The sequence below is a fragment of the Muscardinus avellanarius genome (genome assembly GCF_963383645.1).
Source record: "Muscardinus avellanarius genome assembly, chromosome: 4".
NCBI lineage: Eukaryota > Metazoa > Chordata > Mammalia > Rodentia > Gliridae > Muscardinus > Muscardinus avellanarius.
The window spans coordinates 994,529-1,017,989 of NC_137789.1; the positions used below are offsets into that span (position 1 = coordinate 994,529).

At 55.1% G+C, this 23,461-nt stretch overlaps 1 protein-coding gene across 1 annotated transcript; it reads right to left on the minus strand.

Annotated features, from left to right (window-relative positions):
- Nucleotides 1–153: 153 nt before the first annotated feature.
- On the minus strand, nucleotides 154–22,205 carry IQANK1 (IQ motif and ankyrin repeat containing 1; the record flags this gene model as incomplete). Its single annotated transcript, XM_080695227.1, has 13 exons — nucleotides 154–457; nucleotides 538–672; nucleotides 750–843; nucleotides 933–1,041; nucleotides 1,112–1,204; nucleotides 1,275–1,329; nucleotides 1,408–1,547; nucleotides 15,997–16,122; nucleotides 16,195–16,386; nucleotides 16,959–17,123; nucleotides 17,480–17,613; nucleotides 21,602–21,898; nucleotides 22,019–22,205. 13 exons carry the CDS (start codon nucleotides 22,203–22,205, stop codon nucleotides 154–156), a joined length of 2,031 nt encoding a protein of 676 aa, XP_080551353.1.
- Between the last annotated feature and the right edge of the window lie 1,256 nt (nucleotides 22,206–23,461).

Consider the following 23,461-nt stretch of genomic DNA (forward strand, 5'->3'; position numbering starts at 1 on the left):
TAGTGACGTTTGTACAACCAAAGACTCTATTTTGTGGTTTAAGGAGAATAAAGTTGACTACATTTTACCTCCCGAGTAGGTCCGCCCACCCGCCCGCACCGACCGCACCCAGGTCTGTCCCCACGCAGGTGGGCCGTGGGTGGCCTGGGTGGCCTAGGGGCCTTGGCGGGTCAGTTGCACACGCACAGGGAGCAGCGCTTGGAGCTGCTCGGCTGGCGGCCAGCGGACCTGGGTGACGAAGAACAGGCGGAAGTGCCCCAGGCGCGCCTCCTGGAACTGGGTGGGGCTGTACTCGGGGCCATCGCCCGGCCGCAGCAGGGACAGGTACTGCTCCTGCTGCAGCAGCCCGCGGCCCAGCAGTGCCTGCGCCAGGCCCGGCTGCACCGCCTCCAGCTGCCTCTGCACCATGGGGAACAGGTCCACCTCGCGCAGGTCGAACACCAGCGGCTTCCCGTACCTGGGCGCAGTGGCAGGTGAGGGCGGGGCGCCCTGTGTTCCAGTGGGCGGCGTCCCACCCAGCCCGCCTGCCCTGCTCACCTGAGCGCCCCCAGCAGAGCCAGCCTTATCCTCTCTGGCCGCAGGTGTTCGGGGTTCAAGGTGTCCACGTAGTTGGTGTCCTGGTAGCGCAGGAAGGTAGCTGCCTGGCCCGAGGGGTCGATGACAAGAGGCCACCTGGAGGAGCCACCAGGTCACCACGCCGCAGGCCCCGCCCCCCACAGTGACCAGCAGGTCGCCACCCCCGCACTGACCGGCCATCAGCGCTGATGCGGTCACCCACATCCTTCAGCAGCACATCGTGGAGCTCGGTGATCTGGCATCTCAGCCCTGGCACCTCTGCCTCCTCTGTGGGGATGTTAGGTGCAACCAACCAGATGCCAATGCCAGCCCCTCCCTGGACTCCGCCTCACCAAGCCCCAGCCAGGCCCGCCCACCCTGCTGGCTCTGCTCCCGCAGCTCCAGCCGCGCCATGGCCAGCGCCGCCTCCACCTTCCGTGCCTCCTGGCGCAGCCTGTCCACCTGGTCCTCTGCATCCTTGACGGCCTGGTGGGGGCCACACTGGCATCACCCATCTGCCCACCCGGGGCCAGGAGGGCCGGCGAGCGCAGCGCACCTGCAGCGTCAGCTCCGTCCTGCCCGGGCACTTCCGCTGGCACCTGTCGTGCTCGGCAATCCTCCGGTTGAGCTCGCAGTAGGCCTGCTGCAGCTGGGGACACAGGCCTCAGGAGCCGCTCACGGGAGGCGGGGAGCCCACCTGCCCCCAGAGTGCTGCTCACCTCCCTGTGACACTGCTGCTGCTCCCTGGCCCGCTGCTGCACCTTGAGGGTCAGGCTGGGGTGCGCAGGGGGCTCAGACGACCTCCCTGCCAGCGCCCCCACCACCACGCCCGCCACCACGCCCGCCGCGCACCGCTTGGCCTCTGCCTCCCTGTGCCTCTGGTCCTCCTGGGCCCGGCGCTGCCGCTCCGCCTCCATATTCTGGAGCATGGCCTCTGTGAGGCTCACATCCCACGCCTGCAGCACACTGGCCACCGCGGCCAGTGACGCCACCTAAGGACAGGGCGTTTATCCAGCTCAGAGCACGTTTTCTGAGTATCCTCAACCTGGCGGGAGATGCTTCACTTTCCCGTCTTAGAGAAAGGGGCACCACACCATGATCCATAAAGCTTGCCACACCCTCGGCTGGTCCCTGACCGGCCCAGAACCCTAACCACTGCAGAGCAGCTGCCCCCAAAGCCAAGACCACCAGGCCCCAGGCTCCCTGCCTGTGCCCAAAGGCCCCACTTCTTCTCCACCCTTCTGCCATGGCCCCTGGGCCAACACCTCTGTCCCCCAGACTCCCTAGGCTGCCCACGGCATATGTGGCCTGCCTGCTGTCACCTGCGGGCTGCCAGCTGCAGGGTACAGCCCCCAGAGCTGCCACTGCCCCAGGCCACCCGCCTCACTCCCTCCCAAGGAAGGGCGGCTTGGGGAAAAGCAGGAGGTGCCTGGGAGGCGGGGAGGGGCCCCAGAAACCTCAGGGTTCAGTGCACAGGACCTGGCCCTAGCCAAGGAGGCTGGGGCAGGAGACCACACATTCACTGCACGGACAGGTACAGAACGTGACCTTCCAAAAGGGGATGGCCAGGAGGCTGAGATGGGCCACGTGGGAAAGGGGACCCTAAGGGCACCCACAAGTGGACAGATGAGAGTAATTCTCAGATGTGCTGGGGAAGGAGAAAAGATGGGGCGCACCTGGAGACCCCATTCAGGAGCCCAGCAGGCTGGGGCGGGGTGCAGGATGCAGGAAGGAGCTGCACAAAGGGCTGTGGCCTTAGGGTGAAGAGTGCCCTCCTGGCCCCTGACTGCTGGTGGGTGGGTCTCATCAGCTGGGTGTTAGCTCCAGGGTCTACGCATCCAGTAGCTTTAAATACAGCCCATGAGCTTGGAGATGGCCTGCATGGCATACCCTGGACACGACACTGACAGCCACCAGCCACAGACAGGGCAAAGGCCAGGGCTACAAGGCCAGGCCAGGGCGCCATGAGCTGGCCCGTTCTCCAGAGGCACTGGGTCCCGCCTGCAGGCCTGAGCTGCCCAGGCACGAGCGCGGCCCACCTCCAAGTCCTTCCTCTTTGCTACCTTTCCCCAAGCCCCAGCCCTGTACCCCACAACCCAGCAGGGCCTTCTGCGCCACCCTTCCTTCTCTAGAGCACTCACCAACCATGCGCTGGCTGGCTGCCCACCGCCTCCCACCTCAAGGCGGGGCTTCGGCTTCGAGGATGTGTCCATTAGTTAGCCCAGAGGCTGGGCACGCACGCGTGAAGGAGTGGGGCGCTGACGTACGCAAGGAGAGGCGGCGAGACAGAAGAGAGGAACACGCGGATGCACTGACAGACACGCAGACCGAGATGCGGACGCACGGGTGAGGAGAATGGCGGAGAGACGGTAAAGGAGCTCATGAACGTACGGTTTCCATCTCACTTTGGGTTGGCTTCTAAGGACTGCAGCCTCAGGCTGAAAGTGACCAGGAACGAGGCTCCCAGAAGGCCCTGAGGTCAGCTTCAGCACTTCCCAGCCCTGGAACCCCAGGGTGGCGAGCGCCCCTGATGGCAGGCAGCGTGAGCGCCTGGGGGAGAGGCGGCGCTGGGCTTCAAATCACCACACAAAACAGGACACCACCAAAGAGCACCAGGAACCACCTGTGCTTCCTGAAGACTGCAGGAAGTGCAGGTGACAGACACGTGGGGGTCTACACGTCGGAGTACTCAGCTACGGATTTCTTCTTGTTACACCCCCAGCCCCATTTTTATTATTTTGAAACAGGGTCTCACTGAGTTGCAAAGGGCCTCACTAAGTAGCTGAGGCTGTCCGTGAACCGCGATCCTCCGGTCTCAGCCTCCCAAATGCTGGGGTTACAAGCGTGCGCCACCACGCCTGGCTTCAGATATTTAAATAATATATTTACTGTGTTCAAGGATATGGAAAACTAGATTGCTACCTTTGGTAGAGAATTAGGAGATACATATGTTAGGGTGTGTGTTATATATGAAAGGTGTGCTAATTAAAGTTAAAATAACTAAGCCAAGCATGGTGATGCACACTTGTGATCCCAGTACTCGGGAGGCTACGACAGGATTGCAGGTTCAAGGCAAGCCTCAGTAATTTAGCAAGATTCTCACCGACTTAGTGAAACCCTGTTTCAAAATAAAAAATAATTTAGGGCTAGGGCTATAACTCAGAGGTAGAATGCCCCTGAATTCAATGACCAATACCACACACAAAAAATTAACCCAAGCCGGGTGTGGTGGCGCACGCTTGTAATCCCCGCACTTGGGAGGCGGAGACAGGAGGATCACACAGGTTCGAAGCCAGCCTCGCTGGCTTAGGAGACCCTATTTCCAAATAAAAAAAAGTAAGAAAAAATAGGTCTGGGAGTGTAGCCCAGAGTAGAAGGGTTTCTAGGAACCCCAGTACCACCAAAAAAAAAAAAAAAAAAAATTAACCCAAATTAAAAACAAGCCGGGCGTGGTGGCGCACACTTGTAATCCCCGAGCTTGGGAGGCAGAGACAAGAGGATCGCGCAGGTTCGAAGCCAGCCGTGCGTGCTGGCTTAGGAGACCCTGTTTCCAAATAAAAATATAAAATAGGTCTGGGAGTGTAGCCTGGAGGTAGAAGGGCTTCCAGGAACCCCAGTACCACCAAAAAAGAAAGAAAGAAAGAAAGAAAGAAAGAAAGAAAGAAAGAAAGAAAGAAAGAAAGAAAGAAAGAAACCAAAGTGTAACCGGGCGTGGTGGTGCACGCTTGTAATCCCAGCATTCAGGAGGCTGAGACTGGAGGATCGCGGTTTGCGGACAGCCTCAGCTACTTTGTGAGGCTCTCCACAACTTAGTGAGACCCTGTTTCAAAATAAAGAATAAAAATAGGGCAGGGAGCTGGGCGTGGTGGCGCACGCTTGTAATCCCCACGCTTGGGAGGCGGAGATAGGAGGATCACGCAGGTTTGAAGCCAGCCGTGCAGGCTTAAGAGACCCTGTTTCTAAATAAAAAATAGGTCTGGGAGTGTAACCCAGAGTTAGAAGGGTTTCCAGGAGCCCCAGTACCACCAAAAAAAAAAATAATAATAAAAGGGCAGGGGATGTGGCTCGGAGGTCAAATGCCTTGGGTTCCATTCCCAGACCCGCAAAAAAAAAAAAAAAAAAAAAAAAAGTGTACACATAAAACAATCAGCTAGATGGAGCTGAGGAGAAAATCAGGGGCTGGATGACATGTCAGAAGACATGCTGACCCAGCTGGGTGCAGCGCCCCACGCCTGAAATCCCGTACTTGAGAGGCTGAGACAGGAGGTCACATGTGCAAGGCAGCCTCAGCCAGAAACTTAACACGTTCCTCAGCAATTTAGTGAGACCATGTTTCAAAAGAAAAAAAAAAAAAAAACACAGCCGGGCATAGTGGTGCACACCTGTGACCCTAGTACTTGGGAAGCTGAGACAGGAGGTTGCAAGTTCAAGGACAGCCTCAGCAGCCTAGCCAGACTCTATTTCAAAATAAAAAGTAAAAGAGGGCTGGGGGTGTAGCTCATAAGTAAAATGCCTCTGGACTCAATCTGTAATATAAATAAATACATAAATAAATACATAAATAAATAAATAAATAAATAATAAGGCTAGGGGCACAGCACCGAAGTCAAATGCCCCTGGGGAGGAATAAGAAGTCCAGAATGAACAGACAAAATGATGGGAAATTCAGAAAAGATGATAAAGACTGATGAGAAGAACCTCATATGTGTCCAGCGCTTCCAGACCAACCTGCGGTGAGGAAACCCAGCGGGGCCTCCGGGCGGACCCCAGAGTTCTCTCCCTCTGGTACGGTGACCAGTGATATTCCTGACAGTGACTGCTCCTCAGCCTGGGTTCTTGACACTACGCCAAGCAGAGCCTCGTAGAAACACACGAGGAGGAAAAGGACTCAATGGCTGAAGCCGCTGAGACCCGGGGCCGCTGCGGCGCTGCACTGCTAGACCCTGCCCGAGCAGACAAGCTGACCTGCCATCCGTATCCTGAGGGGGTGAGAATAAATAAATAAAGCCAGGCGTCTGGTGCATGCTTGTAGTGCTTGGGAGGCTGAGGCAGGCGGATCGCAGGTTCGAAGCCAGCCTCAGCTACGTAGTGGGGGTCCTCTGCAGCTTAGTGAGACCCTGATTGAAAATAAAGAATAAAAATGGGGCTTCGAAGCCGGGCGTGGTGGCGCACGCTTGTCATCCCAGCATTCAGGAGACTGAGACCTGAGGATCGCGGTTCGCAGACAGCCTCAGCTACTTAGTGAGGCCTCTGCAACTCAGTGAGACCTGGTTTCAAAATAAAGAATAAAAGCCAGGCATGGTGGCACACACTTGTAATCCCCGCGCTTGGGAGGCAGAGATATGAGGATCGCGCAGGTTCGAAGCCAGCTGCGCTGGCTTAAGAGACCCTATTTCCAAATAAAAATATTTAAAAATAGGTCTGGGAGTGTAGCCCAGAGGTAGAAGGGCTTCCAGGAACCCCAGTACCACTAAATAAGTGAATGAATGAATGAATGAATGAATAAATAAATAAATATTGGACAGGGTGTGTAGCTTGGAGGTCAAATACCTCTGGGTTTCATCCCGAGACCCCCCCAAAAAAAATGGGGCTTCGGGTGTAGCTCAGAGGTAGAATGCCCCTGGGTCACATCCCTAGGACCACACGCACAAAAAAAGAATACGGTGGAAATGAAGAAGAGATAATGACAGGGGCCTTTCCAGAAATGTCCTGAGGAAAAACCAGGTGGGAAGATTGGCCTGATATAGGATTTCTTTTTTTCTTTTGGTGCTGGGGATGGAATCTGGGGAATTCTACCTCTACCTCCAAAGCCACAATCCCAGCCCTATTTTATTTTTTATTCTGAAACAAGGTTTACGTTGCTGAGGGCCTCACCAGATTGCTGAGGCTGGGCTCAAACCTGCAGTCTGCTCTCAGCTTACCAAGTCCACCAGGCCGACCTCCCAGCTCTCCAAAAGCACTTCTTTAAAAGGTGAAGTGGGGCCAGGCGTGGTGGCGCACGCTTGTAATCCCCAGACAGGAGGATCGCACGGGTTCAAAGCCAGCCTCAGCTACTTAGTGAGGCTCTCAGCAACTTAGTGAGACCCTGTTTCCAAATAAAATAGAAAATGGGTCTGGGAGTATAGCCCGGAGGTAGAAAGCCCCTGGGTTCCACCCCCAGTATCACCCCCAAAATTTTTTTTAATTAAAAATTTTTAAAAATTAAAAAAATAAAAGGTGAAGTGGCCAAGAAGCTGAAGATAGATGTCTCACCTTTGCTACTTAACCAGGAAATGCAAGTTAAAGGCACACCGAGCCACCATCACAGCCCGCAGCCCTGCACCACAAAGATGCTGCCGCTGCCACAGTTTTGGGAAGCTGTGCACACGAGCGCCAAGAAAAACGGAGGAGGACGTTTGAGCATCCGGCACCACCATTACTGCCCACCTGACGCTAAGCGGGCAGCAGAAGGGGCAGGTGCACTGTGGACGGTCACCTAATGGACGCGCTACGCCAACCTGAGCCACCTGCAGGTCCCGGGAAGCTGCGCAGAGCCCGAGGCGCCCATGGCGGAGGGGGGCGGCCAAGGAAAGCCAGCAACTACCACTGTGGAGCTCGGACCCTCGCCGAGCGGCCCCCAGCCCTTGTTAGTTTTTCTGTTTGTGTGGCACTGGGGATTGAACTCCGCGGCATTCCACTTCCAATCTACTCTCCAACTTTGAAATGGTCTTGCTAGGTTGCTGAGGCTGGCCTCAGAACTCCCATCCTCCTGTCTCGGCCTCACGAGTGCTGGGATCACAGGCACACACCACGCACAGCGCCACAAAACCTTGCGGTGTCTCCATGCGGCGCACAGGCAGGCAGGGCCTGCAGCGGGTTATGACTGTGCTTAGCCAAGCCTGGGCCACTGTCAGGTGGAGAGTAGGAAACAGATGGATATCTGAACTGGTCCTGGATAAATAAATGAACAAATGAGGGATGGTTTGAAGACGGCGCTGAGGGCCAGCGTGCTGGCGGGCGCTTGGGAAGCCGAGACCGGAGGGTCACAGGTTCGAGGACCGCCTCAGCAACTTGGTGAGGCCTTCTGCCACTTGTTTCAAAACAAAAAAAATAAAATAAGCCGGGCGTGGTGGCGCACACTTGTCATCCCACGCTTGGGAGGCTGAGACAGGAGGATCGCACAGGTTCGAAGCCAGCCTCAGCTACTTAGTGAGGCTCTCAGCAACTCAGTGAGACCCTGTCTCCAAATAAAATATAAAATAGGTCTGGGCATGTAGCCCGGAGGTAGAAAGCCCCTGGGCTCTACCCCCAGTATCACCAATAAATAAATAAATAAATAAATAAATAAATAAATAAATAAATAGGTCTGGAAGCTCAGAGGGAGAATGCCACTGGGTTCAATCCTCCCCCAGAACTCCCCCCCAAAAGATGGCATTAAGGACAAAACCAAAGCCATATATGGTGGTCCATGCCTGTAACCCAGTACTTGGGAGACTGAGACAGGAAGAACCCAGACTCAAGGACAGCCTCAGCAAGTAGTGAGGCTCATCAACCTAGCAAGACCCTGTTTTTTTTTTTTTTTTTTTTTTTTTTTTTCTTGAGGGTCTGGGGATGGAACCCAGGGGCATCTGACCTCCGAGCTACAGCCCTGCCTTTTTTTTTTTTGCGGGTCTCGGGGTGAAACCCAGGGGCATTTGACCTCCGAGCTACAACTCTGCCCTTTTTTTTTTATTCTTTATTTTGAAACCGAGTCTCACTAAGTTGCAGAGGGCCTCACTAAGTAGAGGCCGTCCGCAAACCCCACAATCCTCTGTCTCAACCTCCCAAATGCTGGGATTACAAGCATGCGTCACCATGCCCGGCTTCCCTGCCCTATTTTTTATTCTTTATTTTGAAACAGGGTCTCACTAAGTTGCGGAGAGCCTTACTAAGTAGCTGAGGCTGTCTGCAAACCACAATCCTGTCTCAGCCTCCCGAATGCTGGGATTACAAACACGCGCCATCACGTCCAGCTTGCAAGACTCTGTTTCAAAATTAAAATTAAAATAATAGAGCTGGGGGGTGTAGCTCCATAGAGCTGGGACCGAGCCCAGCTCAATCCCAGCTCTGCACACACAAAAAAGGGCAGAAGCCGTACAGTAAGGAAGGGATGGGCGAGCCAGTGTATGACTAAGTGTCCAGCTAGTCAACGAGAGACTGACGAACCGATCAAGGCTAAGTCAGCTACGGGGATGGCACGGGATTGGATGGGCACATTTATGAAACTGGCACACAGCAGGGCCGCGGTGAGTAGGAGAGGACAGCAGCTCGGCGTGCCCAGGCCTCAACTGCGGATGTCCTCCATGCTCAGTCACCGACAGGTGAGGAAACCAGTAACTGTGGATGTTTTTTTTCTTTTCGTGGTACTGGGCGTAGAACCCAGGGGCTTTCTACCTCCAGGCATACTCCCAGACCTATTTTCTATTTTATTTGGAAACAGGGTCTCACTAAGTAGCTGAGGCTGGCTTCGCACCTGTGCGATCCTCCTGTCTCAGCCTCCCAAGCGCCGGATTACAAGCGTGCGCCATCATGCCCGGCAACTGTGGATTTATTTCACCTTCTAGCTCTACCACTTTGCTTTTGCTTTTTGGTTCTGGAGCATGAACCCAGGGTCTACCTCTGAATTACAAACCCAGCCCCCTCCTTTTTGTGTGTGCGTGGTGCTGGGGATAGAACCCAGGGGCATTCGACCTCTGAGCTACATCCCCAGCCCTATTTTTTATTCTTTTTTTGAAACAGGGTCTCATTGAGTTCCAGAGGGCCTAAGTAGCTGAGGCTGGCTTCAAACCTAAACGCTCCTCCTGTCTCAGCCTCCTGAGTGCTGGGATTACAAGTGTGCAGCACTAAGCCCGGCTCCCTCCCCCCCTTTTTTTTTTGCAGGTCTGGAGATGGAACCCAGGGGCATTTGACCTCGGAGCTACACCCCCTGCCCTATTTTTTATTCATTATTTTGAAACCGGGTCTCACTGAGTTGCAGAGGGCCTCACTAAGTAGCTGAGGCTGTTCTAGAACCTGCGACCCTCCTGTCCGAGCCTCCCAAGTGCTGGAAGTATAGGGCAGTGTCACAAACCCGGCTGTAGCCTTCATTTTGTCTGTTAATTTTGTGGTGCTGGGAATTGAACTACAGGGCATTCTGTCACTGAGCTCTACCCCTAGCCCTTTTTATTTTTATTGTTTTGTTTGTTTGTTTGGTTGGTTTTGGTTTTTTCTGCAGTACTGAGGATGAAAGCCAGGGGCATTCTACCTCCAAGCTACACCCCAGCCCTAGTTTTTATTCTTTATTTTGAGACAGGGTCTCACTGAGTTGCAAAGGGCCTAAGTAGCTGAGGCTGGCTGTCAACCTCGATCCTCCTTTCTCAGCCTCCCAAATGCTGGGATGACAAGCGTGCGCCACCGCACCTGGCTATTTTTTGTTTTGAAACAGGCTCTCTCTCACTAGGTTGCGGAGAGTCTTGCTAAACTGCTGAGGCTGTCCTGGACCTGCCGTCCTCCTGACAGCCTCCCAAGGGCTAGAATTACAGGCATGTCCACCACATCCAGTTCCTTCGGTACTTTTGTGGTACTAGGGATTGAAACAAGTGTACTCTTTCTTTCTTTCTTTCTTTCTTTCTTTCTTTCTTTCTTTCTTTCTTTCTTTCTTTCTTTCTTCCTTTCTTTCTTTCTGCAGTACCAAGGATGCCAGGGGTACTATACCTCCAAGCTACACCCCAGCCTTAGTTTTTAGTCTTTTTATTTTATTTATTTATTTTATTTTTTATTTTTTTGGTGGTACTGGGGTTCCTGGAAGCCCTTCTACCTCCGGCTACACTCCCAGAACTATTTTTACATTTTTATTTGGAAACAGGGTCTCCTAAGCCAGCGCGCGCGGCTGGCTTCGAACCTGCGCGATCCTCCTGTCTCTGCCTCCCAAGCGCGGGGATTACAAGCGTGCGCCACCACGCCCGGCTAGTCTTTTTATTTTTGAAACAGGGTCTCACTGAGTTGCAAAGGGCCTCACCAAGTTGCTGAGGCTGTCCACAAACCACGATCCCCTGGCCTCCGCCTCCCAAATGCCAGGATTACAAGCGTGTGCCACCATGCCTGGCCTGCACTATACTTTCAAGCCATGCCTCCGGCCCTGCCCTATTTTTTATTCTGTGTGTGTGTGTGTGTGTGTGTGTGTGTGTGTGTGTGTGGTGGTACTGGGGGTGGGATCCGGGGGCTGTCTACCTCCAGGCTATACTCCCAGACCTATTTTATACTTTATTTGGAAACAGGGTCTCGCTAAGTTGCTGAGAGCCTAAGTAGCTGAGGCTGGCTGTGAATCTGTGTGATCCTCCTGTCTCAGCCTCCCAAGTGCAGGGATTACACGCATGCACCACCACACTCAACTTTTATTCTTTATTTTCAAACAGGGTCTAGGTTGCTGAGGCTGTCCGAGAACCACGATCCTCCAGTCTCAGCCTCCCAAATGCTGGGATTACAAGCATGTGCCACCATGCCTGGCTTATTTTTATTTTGAAACAAGGTTTCACTAACTTGCTGAGGCTGGCCTCTAACCTGGGATCTCCTGTCTCAGCCTCCCAAGTACTGGGATTCCCGCTGCGTGCCATGGCCCGCCCTCCAATGCTCTAGTTGTCACACCGCTGACTTCTCGTCCACTTCCAGCAAGACGCTTGCTGTGCCTCTATCTTGGCTCCTCAGCAGAGTGTCTTTACCTCTAGCCGTTTCTAAGGTTCCCCTCTGTCACCAGCATGGTTTCCATGGTGGGTGTCGGGGTCCTGGGGCTTGAAGCCAGGGGCAGTCTACCTCTGGGCCACGCTCCCAGACTATTTTTTATTTTGAAACAGGTTGAGTAAGTTGCCAAAGGCCTTGCTGAGTCGCTGAGGCTGGTCACAAACCGGTGAGGCTCATGTATTGGGATCACAGGCCTGCTCCACCATGCCTGATCTCAGCCATTCACTGGCTTTTGGTGGTACTGAGGCATCAGCAATTTAACAAGACCATAAGAGGGTCACAGGTTCGTGGCCAGCCTCAGCTACTTAGTGAGGCTCTCTGAAACTTAGTGAGGAGACTCTGTTTCAAAGAATAAGCCAAGTAAGGTGTCACACGCTTGTAATCCCAGTACTTGGGAGGCTGAGATAGGAAAACTGCAGCTTCGAAGCCAGCCTTGGCAACTTAGCGAGCCCCCGTTTCCAAGTGAGAAATAAAATCGGGTTGGGTCTTTAACTTGGAAGTAGAATGCCTCTAGGTTCAACCCCCAGTACCACAAAAAAAAGAATAAAAAATAGGGCTGGGGATGTAGCTTGGAATTAAAATGCCCCTGAGTTCAATCCCCAGTATAGCAAAAAATAATAATAATGTGTATGTATGTATGTATATACTCATATATATGCATGTATATACATACATACATATATGGAGAGAGACAGAGGGAGCCACTTTTACTCTAGAACTAAGGGAGCTCCCCCGAGCCCCTACTCACCAGCCAGGGCACGTGCGGCTCCCGGCTGGTGGCTGCCGCGGGGCCTCTCCCAGCCTTGAGTACTCCCTCACATCCATGAGCGCTGACTCCAGAGGCCCTCCGCCCGCCTCTGGAGCCTCAGACGCTCTCCTCCCTGGCTGCCAGGTCCTTCTGGACTCTGTCTGTCACCGAGGAAGCTCGGCCCGGGGATCTCCGACCTCCACACAGCACCTTAGCTAACTAAGTGCAGCGTGCCAGGGAACGCTGACAGTGTATCTCAGCAGTTTTACACTAACTCATTTGTCTGTGCACTGTACGATCCTTACCACAAGCAGATACTCAGAGCCACATAAGGCTCGGGTCAGAGCTGCGCCACCCCCGAGACGCCCTCTGCTCGGCTCTCTCCCCTTTCCCTGCAATCCACTAATCTGCTCTCCATCTCTGAGCTCTGAGTGTGCTGTCCAGGGAAGCCTAAGCCCAGGGCGTGGTTCCCTCCTGCCCTGGGCATTCCCTGGGGTGGCCACAGCTGGCTCAGCCTCTCACACGGAAGGACAGGACGTCTGGGCGATTTCCAGTCTGGGGCCAATACCGATAAGCCTGCTGTGGACACTTGTGCACCTGCGGCTGTGTGGGCAACGGTTCCATCTTACGGGAACCAATGTCCAGGAGCGAAACTGCCAAGCCACACCACAGTGTGTGTGTGTGTGTGTGTGTGTGTGTGTGTGTGTGTGTGTGTGTGTGTGTGTGTTCTGAGTACTGGGAATCAAACCTGGGGCATTCTACCTCTGAGCTATTTTGGTGGTACTGGGGGTGGACCCCAGAAGCTTTCTACCTCCTATTTTATACTCCCAGACCTATTTTATATTTTATTTGGAAACAGGGTCTCACTAAGTTGCTGAGAGCCTCACTAAGTAGCTGAGGCTGGCTCCAAACCTGTGCGATCCTCCTGTCTCCGCCTCCCAAACGAGGGGATTACAAGCGTGCGTCACCACGCCCAGCTCTTTATTTTCTAAATAAGGTCTCACTAAGTTGCAGAGAGCCTCACTAAGTAGCTGAGGCTGGCTGCAAACCTGCCATCCTTCTGTCTCAGCCTCTCAAGTGCTGGGATTCCAAGTGTGTCCATCACACCTGGCTTCTTTATGTTTTGTGTTTTGGTGGTACTGAGGATGGACCCAGGGGCTTTCTACCTCCAGGCTACACTCCCAAACCTATTTTATATTTTATTTGGAAACAGGGTTTAAGTTGTCAAGAGCCTCATTAAGTGGCTGAGGCTGGCTTCAAATCTCTGCAATCCTGTCCAGCGTGCACCATCATGCCTGGCCTTTATAGTTTTTTGTTGTTGTTGTTGTTTGTTTGTTTGTTTGTTTGTTTGCAGGGCTGGGGCTGGAACCTAGGGACATTCGACCTCCAAGCTACACTTCTCCCTATTTTTTATTCTTTATCATCTTGAAACAGGGTCTCACTGAGTTGCAGAGGGCCTCACTAAGTAGCTGGGGCTGTCTGCAAACTGCGATCCTCCAGTCTCAGCTCCTAAATGCTGGGATTACAAGCGTGCCCACCACGCCCAGCCTCTATTTAGGTTAACAAGCGACCACACCATTCGCCGGAGGGGTTCGCCATGTGACGCCTGTGCACACCCGGCAGGCACCGTGCATTCAGCGCAGTGGCAGGGTATTTACCTGCTATTATAGTATCTCCCTTGTTGAAATTTCTCCCCTTGTCCTTTGTTCATTTTATAACTGGATGGTACAGTTTATTTACTCCTGGAATCTGAGCGTTGCTTTCATACTCTAGGTGTGTGCCCTTTGTCAGTGCAGGCTTTGTGAGTATCCTCTCCCTGCGGGCGGGTGGCTCATCTTTTCTTCAGTTGTATGTGAGAGAGCCCCTGGCCTTATACCTCCGAGCTACACCCTCCCAGCCTTATTTTGTTTTTTATTTTGAAAGAGGGCCTCACCAACTTGCAGATGGCTTTGCTAAGTTGCTGGCGCTGGCTGAGAACCTGCGACCCTCCGGTCTCAGCCTCCCAAGTGCTGGGATGGCGCGCACCACTCCAGCTTGCACGGTCTTTTGCCGAGCAGAAGTTTTGCATTTCTTGAATTCTGATTTGTTGCTTTTCCTTCTTTTTCTTCTTTATGGGTCATGCTTTGGGGTTGTGTCTAAGAACTCTTGACCATGCCCTATGCCCCAAAGATTTTCTCTTGTGTATCTGTCTAAAAGTCTTCAGTTTAGCTAGGCGTGTGGCGCACGCTTGTAATCCCTACGCTTGGGAGGCGGAGACAGGAGGATCAGACAGGTTTGAAGCCAGCCGCTCTGGCTTAAGAGACCCCGTTTCCAAAAAAAAAAAAAAAAGGTCTGGGAGTGTAGCCCAAAGGTAGAGCTTCCAGGAGCCCCAGTACCACCAAAAAAAAAAAAGTCTTCAGTTTTACACTGACATTTAAGTTTCAAGTCTATCCTAAGTTACTTTAGTATAAGGTATGAAATTCAGATCAAGGCTCCTCAGCACTCTGGGGACATCCAGTGGGCCCAGCACCAGGCTAATGATCAAGATCCTGACCTCCCAGCCAGCAGACACCGCCCCCCTCTATCCCCTGGGACTGCCCCTCAGGCACTGGCTCTCTTGGGACCTCTTCTCAGCAGTCACCGACTTGCGCCTGGCCCCCGCATGCCTCAAAGAGCCCATGCCTCTACCCTGCACCACCTGCCAACAAGGGAAAGAGGGCCGCACGGGCCAGTTTGAGGCAGTGCCCACAGAGGGAGCCCACGGCCAGCCCAGGGCCAGGGTTCCAGGCTAGGCAGAGAGGCTGGCCACCCCCACGGTTGCTTGTGGAAGCAAGGGTCTGCCCGCAGGCCTAGGGCCACCCCAGGATTCCTAGGCAGGCTCAGCTTTAGGGCCTGGAGTCTGAAGTGTGGACTAGGGTTCAAAATAAGGTGATTTAAGGAGAGTGAAGAGCTGGGTGTGGTGGCACCTGTTTGGAATCACAGTACCTGGGACGCTGAGAGAGGAGAATCACAGATCTGAGGACAACCTCAGCAGTGTCGACCCTCAGCCTAGGGAGATCCTGTTTCAAAACAACCAAACAAGCCGGCACTGTGGCTCACGCGTGCCATCCCAGCACTTGGAGACTGAAACAGGAGGATCTCAGGTTCATGGCCAGCCTCAGCTACTTAGCGAGGCCTCTGCAATTTAGTGAGACCTTGTTTCAAAATAAAGAATAAAAAAATAGGGCTGGGGGTGTAGCAGCTCAGAGGCAGAAGGCCCCTGGGTTCCATCAGTACTGCAAACACAACAAAAAGGACTGAGGTAGAATGCGCCTAGGTTCAACCCCCAGGACAAAGGAAAAGAAGGAGCTGGGTGCAGTGGACAGGCCTGAAGTCCCAGCACCTGGGGAGGCTGAGGCAAAGGGGCCACAGTTTGAAGCCATCTAGGCAGCTCAGTGAGTCCCTGTCTCAAAATGAAAAATAAAAAGAGATGAGGCTGAGGCTGAATGAGAGAGACGCCTGAGTTCAATCCCCAGTGATGCAAAAGTAAAAGAAGTGAAGGCAGCGGCTCTTCCTGGCTCCTCAGCAGCCCACGAGCCTCCCCAGTGGCCTCCCCGTCGCCTGTGTCCCCCACCTGGCCGGGGCACACCTCTCTCTCCAGCTCTGAGGCAGGCCCTGGGTCCCAGGAGCAACTCCCTGGCTCAGAGGCAGGAAGAGTGCTGAGTGGGCCATTCTGAGTGGGCCCAGGGATGCCCCAGCACCCGGACATCCCCAGCCATCTTCGGAAACCTCCAGCCTCAGTTTCCCCAACGGCGAGAGTAACACTGATTCCGCGGTGAGCATGGAAGGGGATAAGGCAGGACAGGGGCAGGAGGCAGTCACCTTCACCACAGGTGACAGGAAGGTTTTGGGAAGGGCCCTGCATAGCAACGCTAAGCCAGGGCTGCGGACCCGGGCTCTTGAGCCTTGTCCCGCCTGGGTCTGGCCTGCCCCGCTCTCACCTGCTCCGGGGTGCTGCCGTCGTCCGCGTAAACCCGGGGGTCTGCTCCGAGCTTTAGAAGCACCTCCACGGCTTCCAGGTGGCCGCCAAACGCTGCCCGGTACAGCGGCGTCCGACCGAAGGCGCCCTGCGGGAGAGCTCGCTGAGCACGACCCCGGCGGCGGCCCCCCGCGCCCCCCTCACCCGCCGCGGGGCCCACCTTGCTGTTGGGACTGGCGCCGAGCTCGGCCAGCAGCTGGATGGCCAGGGGCTGCCCGCCCGCGGCCGCTTCGGACAGCGGCGTGTTCCCGTGGCTGTCCTCGCACTCCACCGTGGCCACGCGCCGCTGCAGCCGCCGCGCCCGGCCCTCCTCGTCGTGGCCCACGCCCTCGCGGGTCAGAAGCTGGTCCACCTGCGCCGGTGGGCGGGGTCACCCACCCGGCCCGCCCGCCACGCCCTCTCCCCATCACACCCAGTTCTTCCCCTCGCCACGCCCTCCAGGGCCACGCCCTCCCTGCCACACCCAATCACGTCTTCCCCTCACGCCACGCCCTCCAGGGCCACGCCCTCCAGGGCCACGCCCTCCAGGGCCACGCCCAACCACGGCTTCCCCTCACGCCACGCCCTCCAGGGCCACGCCCTCCCTGCCACACCCAACCACGTCTTCCCCTCGCCACGCCCTCTAGAGCCACGCCCTCCCCACCACACCCAACCACATCTTCCCCCTCGCCACGCCCCCTAGAGCCACGCCCTCCCCACCACACCCAACCACGTCTTCCCCCTCGCCACGCCCCCTAGAGCCACGCCCTCCCCACCACACCCAACCACGACTTCCCCTCGCCACGCCCTCTAGAGCCACGCCCTCCCCACCACACCCAACCACGTCTTCCCCTCGCCACGCCCTCTAGAGCCACGCCCTCCCCACCACACCCAACCACGTCTTCCCCTCACGCCACGCCACGCCCTCACGCTCGTCCCGCAGACCTCCTTCAGGACCGCCTGGATCTCTCCCAGGTCGCCTTCGAAGGCGGCCTCCAGCAGGCGGCGGCGGCGCTCCATCTCCTCTCGTCTTGCGCGCTGTGCCGCCTCCTCCTGCTCGCGCTGCCGCCGCGCCGCCTCCTGCTCCTGGCGCACCAGGGCCAGGTAGGCCTGCAAGGAGCGAGGCCGGCCCGAGCTCACTGTCCACGGCAGAGGGCTCTACCCCCAGGCCCACGGTCACTATTCCTCTAGCCTGAGGCCACTGACCACAGGCCAGGGCCACTGTCCACGCCCAGAGGTCACTGCTCTTCCAGCCTGAGATCACTCCCTTCCCAGCCCTTAAGTCACTGTCCACATCCCTAAGAACACTCCACACAATCTGAGGTCACTGAGCACTGCCCAAGGGACGGCCCCCTCGCCCCCAGCCCGCAGGTCCCGTCCCACCAGCCTGAGCGCCCGCCTGGCATCCTGGCTCAGACAGACCCGCCGCTGGCCTGGCGCCCGGGTGCAGGCCGCAGCCTGCTCACCTCCCTCTGCAGCCTCTCCATCTGCTCCAGGTACTCCTGGCGCTCCTGCCGACGCCGGGCCACCTCCTTCCTCGCCAAGTGCTGCCGGAAGGCACACTGGATGAGAGTGGCCACTCGGTCCTGCAAGGTTGGCCCTGGGGGCAGGCAGAGAACTGTGGACCCTGGGCCTCCCCGCCAAAGCACCAGCGGCCGTTGCGGGGCCAGCCACACCAGATTAACCTGTGAGGACCCACATGGTTCTCAGACCCACAGCCAGGCCAGGATCCACTGGCGGAGGCCCCAGAGGAAGGCTTCCAGAGTGGGAGCTGAAGGAGGGGCGAGGGCTCCCATCTCCTGACACCCCGAAAATCCACTAAGCGTCCAGCTTGGAAAGCCCCGGGCTGAGGGAGTTGGTAGGAGACCCTGAGGAAAGCAGCCTCCACCTGCTAGGGCTGGAGGCCCCAGAAAGCCAGAGCTTCCCTTTGGCCTGGGTCCCAGTGCACCTGGAGCCTGGCAGCTGGGAAGCGAAGATGGCCCCACCCCGGAGGGTCTCCATGGCTCCAGGCACAGCTCCACCATAGCCAGAGAGCCCAGGGTCCCAGGACCATCCCTGCAGACCTGGCCTCCCAAACAGCTCCAGGCTGAGACCATCAGAGGCTGAGTGCTAAGCCTGGTGGCCTGGACCACAGGAGAGTGCATTAACCCATGAAGCCCTGCGAGGGACTGGCCTGTGAGCTCGGCTCAGCCTTGCTGGCTGGGCCTCCGTGCCCCTTGTCCACAGTAGAGCAACAGCGTTGGGAAGACGGCTGAAGAGCCCAGGCCAGAGGAAGAGAGGCAGCGGCCAGGGGTCCCCAAGCTGAGCCAAATAAAACCAGAAGTCAGCACAACGGGACCCCAGGTAGGAGGGATAAAACGGTGGAATGCCCAGAATCAACAAACACAGGATACACCGGGCTCAGCCCCACACCAGGGTCAGTAGCAGCCCAGACACTAAACATTTAAAAACCTTTAACGGGCCGGGCGTGGTGGCGCACGCTTGTAATCCCCGCACTTGGGAGGCAGAGACAGGAGGATCGCGCAGGCTCGAAGCCAGGTGCATGTGCTGGTTTAGGAGACCCTGTTTCCAAATAAAAATATAAAATAGGTCTAGGAATGTAGCCCGGAGGTAGAAGGGCTTCCAGGAACCCCAGTACCACCAAATAAATAAATTAATAAAATAAAAACCTTTAACGGTATATTTAGAAAAGTCAGGTGTGTGGGTGTGGGTGTGGGTGTGTGTGCGCGCGCACGCGTACTCACGCGTGCCTGTGTGTATGTTACTGGGGACTGAACCAAGGGGCATTCTACCTCTGAGCTACACCCCAGCCCTATTCTTTCTTTCTGTTTTTTTTTTTACCTCTTTCTTTTCTTTTTGTGGTACTGGGGATGGAACCCAGGGGCCTTCTACCCCTGGGATACAATCCCAGACCTATTTTATATTTTATTTATTTATTTGTGGTTCTGGGGATGAAACCCAGGGGCATTTGGTGCCTGAGCTACACCCCCTGACCTATTTTTATTCTTTATTTTGAAGCCGGGTCTCACTGAGTTGCAGAGGGCCTCACTAAGTAGCTGAGGCTGTCTGTGAACCACAATCCTTCTGTCTCAGCCTCCCAAATGCTGGGATTACAAGCGTGCCCACCACACCCAGCTTTATATTTTATTTAGAAACAGAGCCTCACTAAGCTGCTGAGGCTGGCTTCAAACCTGTGATCCTCCTGTCTCAGCCTCCCAAGTACTGGGATTACAAGCAAGTGCCACCATTCTCGGCTTCCCAGCTCTATTTTTTTTTTCTTTTCAAAATTACAAAAGGAAATTTAAACCGGGTGTGGTGGCTCACACTTGTAATCCCAGCATTCGGGAGGCTGAGACCAGAGGATCGCAGTTCACGGACTACTTAGTGAGGCCCTCCACAACTGAGACCCGGTTTCAAAATAAAGAATAAAAAATAGGGCAGGAGGTCGAATGCCCCTGGGTTCCATCCCCAGACCCGCAAATAAATAAATAAATAAAAATTAAAAATAATAAAATACTGCTGGACGTGGTGGTGCACACTTGTAATCCCTGCGCTTGGGAGGCTGAGACAGGAGGATCACAGGTTTGCAGACAGCCTCAGCTACTTAGTGAGGCCCTCTGCCACTCAGTGAGACCCTGTTTCAAAATAAAGAATAAAAAATAGGGCTGAGGGTGTAGCTCAGAGGTAGAATGCCTCTGGGTTCTATCCCCAGCCCAAGAAGAAAGAAAGAAAGAAAGAAAGAAAGAAAGAAAGAAAGAAAGAAAGAAAGAAAGAAAAGGAAAAAGAAAAGAGAAGCGGGCATGATGGTATACACCTATAATCCCAAAACAGGAGGATCACAAGTTCAAGGACAGCCTCCACAAGTAGTAAGACTCTTCATCAACCTAGTGAGACCCTGTTTCAAAATAAAAATAAAAAATAGGGCTAGGGATATAGCTTAGAGGTAGAATGGCTCATGGTTCAGTCCCCAGTCCCATCACCACCACAACAAAGTGGAAACAGTACTATTGATTCTACTGGGAAGAAAGGACTTGAAGAGCTGCTGGGAGCCGGGCGTGGCGGCGCACACATGTCATCCCAGCATTCCGAGGCTGGGACCGGAGGATCGCGGTTCGCGGACAGCCTCAGCTACTTAGTGAGAACCTCTGCAACTCAGTGAGACCCTGTTTCAAAATAAAGAATAAAAAATAGGGCAGGGGGTGTGGCTCGGAGGTTGAATGCCCCTGGGTTCCATCCCCAGACCTGTTAAAAAAAAAAAAAAGTGCTGTGTAGAAGAAATGGGACTTATTTCTGGAGTACAAAGATGGTTCAATACATGAACACTGGCCAATGTAATACACTATAAGTATGCTATATTAACACAAAGAGGGAACAAGCACATGTGATCATCCCAATGGATGCAGAAAAAGCATTTGACAAAAATTAACACCTTTTATGACAAAACACTTAACAATCCCAGCAATCCCAGCAATCCGGAGACCGGAGAATCACGGCAGCTAGCCTCAGCTACTTAGTGAGGCCCTTTGCAACTCAGTGAGACCCTGTTTCAAAATAAAGAATATAAAAATGGGCGCCGGGCATGGTGGGGCAGCTTGTAATCCCCGCCCTTGGGAGGCGGGAGGCGGAGACAGGAGGATCACGCAGGTTCCAAGCCAGCTGCGCTGGCTTAAGAGACCCTGTTTCCAAATAAAAAGTATAAAATGGGTCTGGGAGTGTAGCCCGGAGGTAGAAGGGCTTCCAGGAAGCCCAGTAACACACACACACACACACACACACACACACACACACACACACAAATATAAAAATGAGGCTGGGGGTGTTGGTAGGAGGTAGAATGCCTCTGGGTTCCATCCCCAATATTGCAAAAATAAATAAAAGAAACAAATAAATAAATTTAAAAATAAAAAGTAAAAAAAATAGGGCTGGAGGTGTAGCTTGGAGGTACAGTACCCCTGGGCTCCATCCCAGCACCGCAAAAAACAAAACAAAACAAAAAAAAAACTCAACAAACCAGAAATGGAAGGAAATTTGCTCAGTCTGATAAAAGACATTTATGGCTGGGCATGGTGTTATAATCCCAGTTCTTGGGAGGCTGAGAACAGAGGATTGCAGGTTCAAAGCCAACTTTGACGATTTAGTGAGCAGCTTAGAGAGACCCCGTTTCCAAATAGGAAATAAAACCAGGCTGGAGGTTTAGCTCAGAGGTAGAATGCCTCTGGGTTCAATCCTCAGTGCCAAAAGGGAAAAAATAGGGCTAGGGCGTACCTGGGATGCCCCTGGGTGTAATCTCCGGCCTTCACACACTTGGCACTCTTAGATAGACAGACAGACAGACAGACAGACAGACAGACAGACAGTGCGGTTCGTGGACAGCCTCAGGTACTTAGGCCCTTTGCAGTTTAGTGAGAGCCTGTTTCAAAAAATAATAAAAATAGGGTTGGATGTGCCTCTCAGAGGTGCCGTGGAGGTGGGCACAGGAATGAGCCCGGGGTAGCAGAGCTGGCCGTGGGAGTGCACGCCCTGGGCCGGCCTCGCCTGCCCCCAGGCTGAGCTCCGCGCTGCCCTCTGGGCGGGCAAGGAGGCTGCACCCGCCGGCCCGGGTGAGGACGGCAGCCTGGACGGACAGCCGGCGCGGGCCTCCTGCAGGGGGCGCGGGAGGCCGGGCGGGGCCAGCGCCGGCCGCTCCCTGCCCCGCCGCCGCCGGGAGGGCCGGGAGGCCGAGGGGCGTAGGTCGTTGGGCGAGCCTGCCCCCAGCCCCCGCGCCCTCCCGCCCGCCCAGAGGCCGGACCACAGGCTCTCACCGGCAGGGGGCTCGGGGCCGTCGGTGGCCGCGGGCTCGGGCTGGCCTGTCTTCCTCTGCAGCTGGAGGGTCCCTCCTGGGCTCCCTGGGGGAAGGCCGTGGTCAGGGAGGTTAGGGTGTGAAAGCCCCCACGCCCCATCGACCTCGGGAGATATTCATGGGACACCGCGGGGGCGCCGTGTCCGGCTGTTAGGGCGCTCCGCACGGGAGGCAAACGAGCAGCAGGCAGCGTCCTGCAGCAGCCACACTGCCCTGCCCGGCTGACCCCGCCGGTGGGGAGAGCTGCCCCTGCTCTCGGACCTGGGGAACCCGGGCCCTATGTTGCAGCCCCGGGTAGGAGGACCACGCTGGCCGGCCCCTCGGGCCAGCAGGGGGGCGCGTGGCACACACATTCCGCGTCCCCCACCGAGCAGTGCCCCTCTGTCCTGCAGGCCCTCCCCATCTCAGTCCAACTGGGTTCTACCGGGGCTGCTGAAGCTTCTGGGCGGGGCTGGGCCAGGCAAACCAGTCCATCCAGTGAGGCAGAGCTGGCTGGGATGGGGCCCTGGGCGGGGGTGTGAGTCAGCCCCCCTGCCTGGGAGAAACCCTGCCCAGGAGAACAGCTGGGGCCTTACCTCCCAACAGGAAGCCCTGGGAGGGCCAGTGTGGGAGCTGGCCCCACCCCACCCCAGGGAGGGGCCCAAGAGCCCCATGAGGGCTGCGTGTGCTGGACCCCAACCAGATGCAGCAAGTGCCCCCACCTCCAGAGGTAGACTAGACTCTTCCTTCCTGCCCTGTATCAGTCTTTAAAATGCCATCTGGAGCCGGGCGCGGTGGGCACGCTTGTCATCCCAGCAATTCGGGAGGCTGAGACGGGATTTTGGTTCACAGACAGCCTAAGCTACGTAGTGAGGCCCTTTGTGAACTCAGTGAGACCCTGTTTCAAAATACAGAATAAAAACCAAGGCTGGGAGCCAGGAGTGGTGGTGCACGCTTGTCACCCCAGCATTCGGGAGGCTGAGCCTGAAGGACCGCTGTTCATGGACAGCCTCAGCACTCAGTGAGGCCCTCCACAACCTGGTGAGACCCTATTTTATTTATTTATTTATTTATTTATTTATTTATTTATTTTTATTGGTGGTACTGGGGTTCCTGGAAGCCCTTCTACCTCGGGGCTACACTCCCAGACCTATTTTTTTTATAGTTAGAAACAGGGTCTCTTAAGCCAGCGCGGCTGGCCTATTTTCCAGGTCAGGGGACCAGGCTTAGAGGATAACGTCCCCAACTTCCTCTGTCTAGTGCAGTATGGCGAGGGTGGAGCCTGCCCCTTCGCCCACCCACAGCCTAGTGGACAGGCTGCCAACTGTCACCTTTTCTTTTTTTCTTTCTTTCTTTTTTTTTTTTTGTGGTACTGTGGATGGAACCTCGGGGCATTCTACCTCCAAGATATATTTTTATTCTTTTTTTTTTTTTTTTGGTGGTACTGGGGTTCCTGGAAGCCCTTCTACCTCCGGGCTACACTCCCAGACCTATTTTCACATTTTTATTTGGAAACAGGGTCTCCTAAGCCAGCGCACGCGGCTGGCTTCGAACCTGCGCGATCTTCCTGTCTCTGCCTCCCAAGCGCAGGGATTACAAGCGTGCGCCACCACGCCCGGCTTATTCTTTA